We start from the raw sequence: 11,265 nt of genomic DNA, 5'->3' as shown, positions 1-11,265 counted from the left end.
GGACGGAGTGCCAACCCATCGCAGGGCACACACACACTCTCATTCACTCACGCAATCACACACTACGGACAATTTTCCGGAGATGCCAATCAACCTACCATGCATGTCTTTGGACCAGGGGAGGAAACCACCAAGGCATGGGGAGAACATGCAAACTCCACGCACACAAAGTGGAGGCAGGAATCAAACCCCCAACCCTGGAGGTGTGAGGCGAACATGCTAACCACTAAGCCACCGTGCCCCCTTGTGTAATAATAATAATAATAATAATATAATACTGTTTAATAAAGTGGTAGCTCAGTGCTGAAGGTGTTGGGCTACTGTCACCCAGACTTTCTCTTCAGACTAATCTAAACCTGAATCATAATCTACTATCATTTTTAAAAGAAGATGCAAGAAAGCAAATGTTACTTATGTGGCAGGGACGAGGTCAAAGGAAAGAGGAGGGCAGCATACACCTCTTACAAAAGCATGCACAGGTTTGAATCAACAATTATAGTCAGAGACATTGGCTGCGATACAAAAATAGATGATTTATTGACAATGTTGTGCAAAAAACAATATAAAAAAGATGAGACTTTGGTCCTTTTCTAGCAGACCACTAAACAACAGAAATAGTCAAGGAGTGCTCAAGCAAGGAAGAGAGTCAGAAAAACCACTCCAAATCATACATACTGTACACTCAAACTCGTGAAGGTGAAAAACACAACACAGCATACAAATCCAAAAGATAAGGCTTTAAACAAAACCATCAAAAACAGACAAAGCGTCTGAAAAAAACAGAACAGACAATCAGCTGAGCATAAAATTTGATTTGAGAGGTACTAAAATATACTCCAGACAACAGTAAGTCCAAGAAGCAAGCAATGGTAAAAACTCAAGAGAACAATGGTAAAAAAAAAACATTTATTTATTTATTTACTACAATTTTTTTAATACATTCATTATAACATCAAAGGAACAAAAAAAAATCTATACACAGAATAACTTACAAAAAGTTTTCAAAAGAAAAGCATTCAATGATCCTATCCATCCTTTTTGGTGTTTTATATCTTAGATTTTTTAATACCTCAATGTAACACTTAAGTTTATTTAGAAATAGTGTAATGTTAGCGTTAATATCATGTGTATATTGTGTATATATGTATGTTATTGCCTTTTGAAGTAATTTATACTGACGTACACGTCCCTTAGTGACACTTGTTTTCGGATTGCGTAGGAAACTCTTCCACAATCCCACTAAGGAATGTATCCTATTTTGCACGGGTTAGTTTTGAAAACACAAGATCAACTATCAGAGTTGGTCTTACCTTGAACGCAGGTGTCCTTCGAATTCCCTTGATCTGCTAACAAAGGGTCCTCTTCAAATTCTTCTACCTAATCTATTGTTTGAATCTTTAGATGAATAGATGAAGGAGTCAGACTTAGACCTTCTTGTCTTTTCAGGGTCCTCACAATGGGAGGCTTTGTTTTTATTAAAAGCAATGTACACAGTAAATTTCCCGGTGTTGATTCTCCAGTGTTACAAGACAGTGTTACAATAAAGTGTTGAATCAACACTTAACAGATTGGTTTTAACACCAGAAGTGTCAGCTTTAAATAAGTGTTGGTGTCATTTTGCGTTGTTACAAACCTTAACTCTATTTTAGTGTTAACGAAGCCACACCCCAGTTTACGTGCAAAACGTCGTATTGAACCAGACCTCTTGCGGACGGACGCCATTTTACTTCTCTGGAAGAGTGGTGGTAATTGGTATCTGATATTTTCACTTGATAGTATAGACAAATGAAAAATATAATGTAAATTGATTCCAATATTTATCATTTCTAATCTTAGTCTTATCTGTTGTTCGATTTAAAACCATTATGATAAGGATTAACTAAGATCATACAGCCAGCTAGCTCTGACGTGTGATTTTTGTTAATTAACCCATGTAATATATGGCACTTTAAAACGATGTAAAGCCTTGATTATGCTTAGAGTCGTCTTTCGTTATGCCGGAGCACGTTTTATAAAACTTATAATTTTTTTTATTTAATCACTGTAAGCACGTTCGGGAATGTTCTTTCCGAGCACATGTGCACTTGATAAAGCGTCACACGTGCGCGAAGCACTTCGTCGGCCTAGTCACGAATTTCTGCAGTGTTCTATCACTATCAAGATTGTCATTGGACTAACAAAACAAATTATGATTTTAAATCGAATATTCTACTAGGATTCCTGCTGCTCGTTGACCGTGCTTCTATGAGAGTCGTTGTTTCTGAATGGTAAGTTAGGCTACAGTCATATTTGTTAGTATTTGTTTTAACAGTTTGTGTGGAACACTCGTTGTGGAATAAAGGTAGAAATTATATTAAGGCACTGCTCTTTATTCGTCTCCCTACGGCTGAAACGATCAGTCGACAGTTAAAAAAAAGTTGACAAACAGATATTTTAAAACACAGTCAACGTTAATGTGTACGTTACTTTTTTTTTTGACTGAGTGTACAAATGCACGAGTGATTTTCGCGCTTGAAAACAAGAGTACACTAGATGGTGCCCACGCGACGAACGCGTCTTTCCAAACTAGTAACTTAGTGGGAAGTTATTTTTCTTACATTGTGAAGAATGTCTCTCTGCTTGTCTTTTTTTGTGCCAAAAATATTTATTTGTATTGTAAAACATTGTTTCTAGATTTATATTTTCTGAAATAAATGTCCCTTGGGGTTTCTCTTTCAGTTCCAAGCAAATCCGTAGTCCTGATAATTACTGTGTTCTGGAAGGAAATTACACTTTAAGGGTAAGGACAAACCACACTTGTGCTGATGAAAGCCAACCATGTTGTCGCCTGCATTGGGGCAAAAAAGCTGCACTTAAACACAACGAAAGGGCTACAGGCTAGTTATGCTAGTTATGCATTTAATTCTGCGACACAGAATTAAAAAATGTTACGGTTAACATTTTATACTGCGATAAAGATATGTATCGTCATACCGCCTAGCCCTACGATTTGACATACTGAAACAGGCTGAAAAACTGTGTCTGACTAGAGCCAAGGATGCGGAACACACTCGGCCTACCGCCACTCAAAAAATGTAGGAACGTACTCTTTTCACAACATTTTAAAGTAGCCTATTAAAATCATTCCGATATTGTGTGCCATTGTGTTATGCATTTCATGATATGCATGTTTGCGATATTTTATATTTTCACAAATTGTTTCACATTGAATCAGATTGTATTTTATAGCAAACCAGTAAGAGGTGTTTCTTCCTCTCCAAGCCAGGAGTTCAGATGCAAAAATCACAATGATTGTCAAAGCACAATTTCGGAATCAGAAGAAGTTCATAAAAATCCCAGAGGCTTGCTTTGATTTGTTTATAGCAGAGGGTGAGTGATGGTTATTAATGATTACGTGTATATATTTTTTCTAACCCTGTGTGTCAAGTTGTGAATAAAGCATTGCCTAAAATTGACAAATATCTTTTCTTTGTAGTGAAAGAGAAGTTCTCAATACCAGAAGATCTTGCAGTGACAGTTACAGATGAAACCGGCACAGAGGTGGATAAAGATGTGTTTCCTGATGTAGTGACCACCAGTGGATTGATTTTTGTCATAAATGAATTGACATAGGTGAGTGATAACAGAAAAGCTAATGAGTGATGTATCAGAATGAATGAATGAATGCTGATAGTATTTTAAATGTTGTAAGTAATGAGTTAATGACTTGTGGAGAAATGTATTCCTAAAATATAAACAAATGACAGGTTATATTGCAAGTACCAGTTCTATTCTCTTTATTTCTACAGCCAAAGTCCTGGAATAAAAATGATCAGAATTAGATTGTTAAATGCAGTGTTAAACTGGCTAACATGACGTCTATTAACCCTAGTTTGAACATTAGCAGGACCTTCCACACCTCAATCTTCAGTCAGCTTAGATACAGATACACTCTCTCTGACGTCAAAAAGCAGTGTCAGTGAGGACAGTGACTGGTTTAGTCCAAAACGATTCAGAAAGGATGACGATGAGGCTTCACAAAGCACACAGGCCAGAGATGTGAGTCCTAGTAGCCTTACACAGACACTGGGGTTTTTACTTATCACAACTTTAAGCTTTACATGTTTGTAGTTTCCTGATGCTTTTTTATTTTTTTTTAAACCATGTATAGTAATGAGCTTTTCCAGACGAGGAGCATAGTTCAGCGTCATTTAAATATTCCTGAATTTTCTGCTTTTATAATAGTATCTGTTTATGTTCCTCTTTTTATAGTTGATAAAACAAATTCTACAGACAAGACTGGGTGGAGCAAATGTGCTTAAGGAGTATGAAGATGCAGGGACAATTAGTGATGACACGAGAAAAGTGATGGTGAACATCTTAGTTGCACACATGATTGAAACAGAAGGGTAATTATCAAAATATAATTCTGTCTTGGGTTGTTGATTTGTTCGTGATTATGACAGTACATAGATTGTGAAGTATATTGATCTAGTTGGGTGTTACAAATTTTATTCTGCTAATTTTCTAGCTGATAATCTGTTGATTTGTTCTGAAAGTTAGAGTAGTTTAGTTAAATATTATTACACTTTTTTTTATCAATATAAAGTAACATTTGAGTGCTCCCATTCTTCAGGAGAGTCCCACATCGACATACCAAACAGAAGTATGGTTTGGGAATTATCACCTTGTTTCCCTCACTCAGAGATCCCCAAGGGAGGACTGGATATGTAAGTGATTATCAATGATCAGAACATTCAATATTTTTGTTGTCATTTTGAAGTGTCTTACTAGTAAGTTGTCATTTTCAAACAAGGGTTAAATTAAGAGTTTGTCATTTGTCAGGAACATTTTTATGATGGCCAAAAAAACACTGGATTCTTGTCGTGGCGCCTCAAGACAGTACAAAGGGGGACGAAAGCGTCTGCAAATAAAGATGATCCAAAAACAGAGGAAAAAGGAGGCCCTTTGCTTGACAGACAGCCGTGTTACCATGAAGATCAGCTGGATGATGATCAAAGTCTAGAGGCCATCTCTTTGATGAATCATACAAGCGAACGTGAGGTCATCATGCAGAAAATGAGGGCAACGTTTGAATACAGATAGCGCCTTGTCCATGATCCAGAGAGATCCACCACCGTTTTCTCAGTTTTTCCTAGATTTCTGGATACTAAAGGATTGGTATGTATTTTTTTTTTACTTTCTTTTTTTTTTTTAAAGGAACACTCCACCATTTTTAGAAATAAGGCTTATTCAACTTCTTTCCTACATTTAGATATGTGGGCAAATGCATTTTTGTCTCAGTGCATGCATTGTTTGTTTGGCAGGGTCGCCGCTAGCTTAGCATCATAGTTGGCAACATAGGATTCCATTCATTATGCTAAGCTAGTGGCGACCCTGCCATACTAAAACAATGCATGCACTGAGACAAATGCATTTGCCCACATATCTAAATGTAGGAAAGAAGTTTAATAAGACCTATTTCTAAAAACGGTGGAGTGTTCCTTTAAGCAAATTGAAATGCTAGTTTCAGAGAACTGTTAAATTGTCTCCTTCTTTGAAACTGAACACATTAAGCTTGTGAATATAATTAATGTTTTATGGTCATTCCTTTACATGTTTTCTTCTGCTTCAGATTCTTCAGGACTTCACTCTCCTCTTTGGGTCAGAAACTGCTTCCAGACTTTTGGAAAGGTGGCCAACTGCTTTCAAAGCAAAGGTTATCAGACTAGCAGAATCCTTGACTCCTACTCCACTGCTGAAAAGATTACTGTCATCTGCCAAACAGAACAGACAAGGCAGCGAGGCACAAGATTCCCCAGGTAGAGTTGTACACCAATAACTTGCAATAGTAGCTTAAATCTACTAAACTTATTATACACATTTACATATGTTCTGTGTTTTTCAGATTGGGACAGTGACACATCTTCATTCCTTCTGCTTCTGCATCTCTTATCACCCCAGGCTTCAGGAAGAAAGAAAATCCATAAGATCAGTGTTTGTCAGGCTGTTGACCATCTGGTGGTATTTCACAAAGTAGGTAACTGGTGCACTGGTGACACAAAACATGGGCTATGCGTGTTGTACCTCGAATCAATCCATTTCTACAGTTGATAATTCAATATGAGAGAAACTCTAAAATGGGGGTTAATACTGTATACAGTAGCAAGTTGATAATTCTCAACCTAAATTGAATTAACAGCTGGTTGGTGCATATACTTTTCTTCTGGACTGTCTCCTGTTTTTTACGATGTTCAGTTGAGCTAAAAAGATTAAAATAAATGTTTAACTGATTAAGCTGTACTTATTAATTTGTCATTAGTATTGATAGTATTTTTTTTTTCATTCAGACATGCCGGAGTATACAGGAACACCTTGAGACAGAAGAGAATCGTCAACCATACATTCTTGCCTCAGGATGCAGCAAGGAAGCCATCAGTCAGTTCTTCATCGTGGTTGATAAAAAGATCATCCCCTGTCAAGCATCCTCTTCACTAGCAGCAATTGATGAACTCTTCAAGGTCCATTTTGTCTTCAGCATCAGCTATGATCTTTCACTCAAAAATCTATACACTTTTGTCCAAACTACTGTCTACGGAATTGATGTTGGCACCACAAGTGAGAGCCCAAGGGTAAAGGAGCTCAGAGCTAAATTTTTGAATGATGTTTAGATGCTACATCTGTAAATCACTGCTTGCTACAACAGTCAAATTAATTCGGCACCTTAAACTTGTACATGGTTTGTACCCTGGGAAGAAATTTGAGCTAGTTTGTGCTCAGGATGGTTGTAACTTGCAATTTAAAAGTTATGCAGGGTTTAGAAAACATTTAACTAGATTTCATTTTGGAGGTGTAGCATCAAGCAGTGCAAATATATCACTACAACATCAACAAGCTCCAAATCCTGATGAAGCAGTGTCACTTGTTGTGTCTGACACAGAGCAAAGATCAGATAATGATGCAAGTTTGCAAGATTGTTCTTCTGTTTCAAGCGATAGTTCCAGGGAAATGTGTGCATCGATAATAGCCAAATTGCAGGGTAACGGAGTTGCAAACAGTTTAATTATGTCAGTTGTTGAAAGCATGGAGGATTTTGTTAATGATTTTCATACAAGTTTAAGAGAGAGAATTTTAAATGTCGTGCCAGTTGATAGCACAAGTAGAAGTTCAGTTGACGAAGTTTTTAATAGTTTTCATAATCCGTTCTCTGACTTTAATACCAATACAAAATGGAGGAAATTTTTCAGTGAGAAATGGGGGGTTGTCGAGCCCACTGAAATGCATTTAGGTGTCAGATATGATTCAAGAAGAAATAAAATCTCTGGAATGTTTGAACAGATTCCAGTTAATGACATGTTCATATATATCCCTCTTCTGAAGACTCTTGAGTTCATTTTTAGGAATGATGAAGTGTGTAATCTCATTCAAGGGAAACAGCAAAGTGATATGTATCGAGATTTTTGTGATGGACAGTATTACAAAAACCATCCATTGTACTCCATCCATAGTAATGCACTTCAGATCCAAATTTACTATGATGATTTCGAAACAGCAAACCCATTAGGATCTAAACATGGGATTCATAAACTTGGCTGTTTATATTTTGTGCTTCGAAACTTGCCACCACACATAAATTCTTCCTTAATGAACATACATCTAATTTCTTTGTTCCATTCTGAAGATGCAAAAAAATATGGCATGGACAAAATACTTGACCCATTAGTTGATGATGTGAAAGAACTTGAGCAGAAGGGAATGAAGGTGTCATTTTCTGAGGAGCCCATTTTTGGGACTATTGCGCAAATTACCGGCGATAACCTAGGTCTAAATGCTATTCTTGGTTACGTCGAGTCTTTTTCTGCAAAACATTATTGCAGACTGTGCCTCACTGACAAGGTTTTAGCACAGGAAGTATTTAGTGAGGATGATCCGCGAGTAATGTTGCGTAACCGAAACCTAAATGAGGAGCATTATAAGTATCTTGCTGACAACCCCAACCAAAACTCTTGTTACGGTGTTAAAAGAAATTCTATACTCAATACCTTGACTTACTTTAATGTATCTGAGAATTTTGTGCTGGATATTATGCATGATATCTTGGAAGGAGTTGCACAGTATGAAGTGAAACTGCTTTTTGAATACATGAGTTGCAATCTTATTTCTTTCAATTCCATTCTTCAGAGATTGTATGCCTTCAACTATGGCTATTTGGACAAAAATAACCGTCCAACTAAGGTCAACCTTCAGCAAGCAGGAAATGGCATTGGACTCAATGCAAGTCAGACATTGTGTCTCATTAGGAACATCCCTCTCATATTTGGAGATGTAGTCCCAGAGGGAGATAAGCACTGGCATTTGATGTTGCTCCTCTTACAAATTGTTAATATTGTATTTTCTCCTTGCATTTCTGAAGGAATGACAATATTTTTGAAGCATCTGATAGTAGAGCATCACAGATTGTTCAGGGAGTTGTATCCTTTTAGGAATCTGATTCCAAAACATCACCTTATGATTCACTACCCTGAATGCATCAGGCAAATTGGTCCATTGGTTCATGTATGGACGATGCGGTACGAAGCGAAACACAGGTTTTTTAAGAAAAATCTAAAAAATTTCAAAAACCTGACTAAATCACTTGCAAAAAAACACCAACTAGCCATTGCCTATCACTGGGAGTCATGTACTATGAAAGGTATTGAGTCTGGCCCAGTTTCAAATGATTTGTTGTCTGACCATGAACACTGTGATTTTATTTCACAGCAGCTCCACCTTGATCCAACAAATAACAGTCACACCATGGGTTAAATGTCGTGGTACTGAGTATCGCTGTGGTCTTGTTGTTTGTTTAGACTTGGTTGAAGATGCACCTGCCTTTGGAAAAATTGTTAAAATTTTTATCAAGGATGGAATTTATTTGCTGACCTCATGTATGGAAACCGAGTTTGTTGAACATCTTCATGCTTTCAGTATTGTTGCACAAGAGCATGGTCTTGTACTCAGAAAGCCTGAAGAATTGTTTTACTACAAGCCATTTGATTTACAAATGTCCTATGGCAATGACAGTCTATTTTACATCATTTTGGATTGTTATTTGTAATAAATGTGATGGATTGGTGTGCTGGAATAAATTTTTGAAGGAGTTATATGGAGTGATGTGTTTTAATTCAATTTATTATTTTCAGATGAGTAGTGCAGAACCCTAATAAGAAAAAAGTTCACTTCTTTACTGTTGGTATTTCTAAAAAGGTGTTCTATCAACACCAGGATGGTGTAATATTTGACTCGTATAAAGTTGAGTAGATTGTGATTTCCATTTTTCTTAAGTGTTAGTTCAACACCAGAACAGTGTAGAATTTTAACTCTGCCAGTGTTTTCTACAAAGCTGCACTCAACTCTGTAATAGTGTTGTTGTTATCTGCATTGGTGTTAATATTTTACTCTATTAGAGTTTAGTTGTAACACTGTGTCGGTGTTGTGGGAGTCGACACTTTTGAAAGTGTTGAATTAACACTTTGCGGGTGGTTCCCATATATACACTTTTAAAGTGTTGAAATTAACTCTATTGGTGTTGATTTCCGGATTTCAAATTTACTGTGTAATACAGATAAATGTGTGTAATATATGTAAAGTAAAATAAAAGAAAAGAAAATAACAAATACAAATAAAAATCTGTAAAAGTAATTAAAATGCAAAGATAATAACAAACCAAGAAACACTCTCCAAGTGTAAGCCTGCGATTGTTCTCTGATGCACACACTATAAATAATAACTATTTAATAAGTATATATAACACACTAAGCTTGCCTCTAGTTGAATGCACACCCAGATGACATTTCATGGGCCTTAAATACATTTTGTAACATTGCTATTGCAAGTTGTATTTTGCTGTGGATTCTGGGCACCTTGGGCTTTTTCGACATCCAACATCAAATTTCATCCTCCAAACATTTCTCGTCTGCGACACTCAGAGTGCTACTCATGTTTGTTCCTCATCTTTAAAGGTTAACAATTCTATATATGGATATATGGTTGCAGTTAACTTCCTGCAACTGCAAAGCTGTGGTTACATATGACGGATACCTTTTGAAACACTTCATTTGCAGATTTCATCAACGAATGCTATAATTCAGCATAAGCAAACTTGATGCGAGTAAATGTCACAGTGGGCTTTTAAGATTTCATTGCGAGAAACATAATCATCTAACTTTACAGTCAAAATAAGCAATATTAATCTTATTAATTCTATTATAAGAGAATACATGAATATAAGAAAAAGGAAAGTGATTCAACTTCTGAAAACAAAACTTAACTCATATTTCACGTCACTCATATTTAAGTCTTTCAACTCTTTAACCAACTCTTCAACCTTTTGTATTTTTACATTGATTATCCTTTGTCTATTTACCTTACATCTCTCCTTTCTTTTCCTATTTTTCCTTCTCTTTTGTACTATCTATTTCTGTCTGTCTTCTGATGGGTTAACAATTGGTTGTGGTGTATCTTTGTATTTATTTAGGTTTGTTGGCTGAGAACCAGTATTGGAGCCTAGGAAGATTCCTGCAACTCCATCCTGTACCTGCCAGGGTCTTACAACACTATAGATAATTATTAATGATCAAATAGTCAAATCTTTAGTTTTGTAAATTTAAATATTAGATATTCAGTATCAATCCAAAATGATGGTAAATACACATTCATAAAATAAGTGTTTTATAGATTCTTCTTTTAAATTAAAAAAGAATAAACTAACAATAGTTGACATAGTATGACAGAAAACACTGAATTTAAAGAACCCGGAAGCGTTCATTACTCTGGTTAGGGTTCCCTCTGGTGGGTGGAAGGGGAACTGCTAGTGGAGTTGTTACTCTATATACAGTATATAAACTAGAAAGTATGTCTCTGTGTGTATATGGATACATGCTATATTCAGTCAGTTTCAATTTGGTGTTGGTTGCTTTGAATGTGTTTTATAAATAAATTACTTTAATTGCTAACGTATGTGCTAACTTATACCCTGTGATGGACAGCAGTGTATACTTGATCCAGTGAAGAAAAAAGTTTCACATTAACTAACCTACTATGTCAAACTAACTAACCTACTACGTTAAAGCATGTTCACATTTACATTACATTTGCCAGACGCCGTTATTCAGAGTCAATTACATTTATCATTTTTACATCTCATTTATACAATTGAGCAGATGGGGGTTAAGGGTCTTGGTCAAGGGCCCAGCAGTACGCAGCTTGGTGGTGCCTGGATTTTAACTCACAACCTTCTAATCAGTA

The 11,265-nt window shown here is 36.2% G+C and overlaps 1 protein-coding gene across 1 annotated transcript; it reads left to right on the top strand.

Annotated features, from left to right (window-relative positions):
- The first annotated feature begins 4,000 nt into the window (after nt 1-4,000).
- LOC132850565 (uncharacterized) lies at nt 4,001-9,111 on the top strand. The gene is made up of 5 exons (XM_060877202.1): nt 4,001-4,038; nt 4,616-4,709; nt 5,615-5,801; nt 5,888-6,015; nt 6,330-9,111. The coding sequence occupies exons 1-5, from the start codon at nt 4,001-4,003 to the stop codon at nt 6,648-6,650; spliced, it is 768 nt and encodes a 255-aa protein (XP_060733185.1). The 3' UTR covers nt 6,651-9,111.
- The last annotated feature ends 2,154 nt before the right edge of the window (nt 9,112-11,265 follow it).

This window comes from Tachysurus vachellii, chromosome 8, assembly GCF_030014155.1.
Source record: "Tachysurus vachellii isolate PV-2020 chromosome 8, HZAU_Pvac_v1, whole genome shotgun sequence".
NCBI classification, from domain to species: domain Eukaryota; kingdom Metazoa; phylum Chordata; class Actinopteri; order Siluriformes; family Bagridae; genus Tachysurus; species Tachysurus vachellii.
Note: the sequence above shows the minus strand (reverse complement) of the source record. Positions and strands in the feature narration are given on the sequence as shown.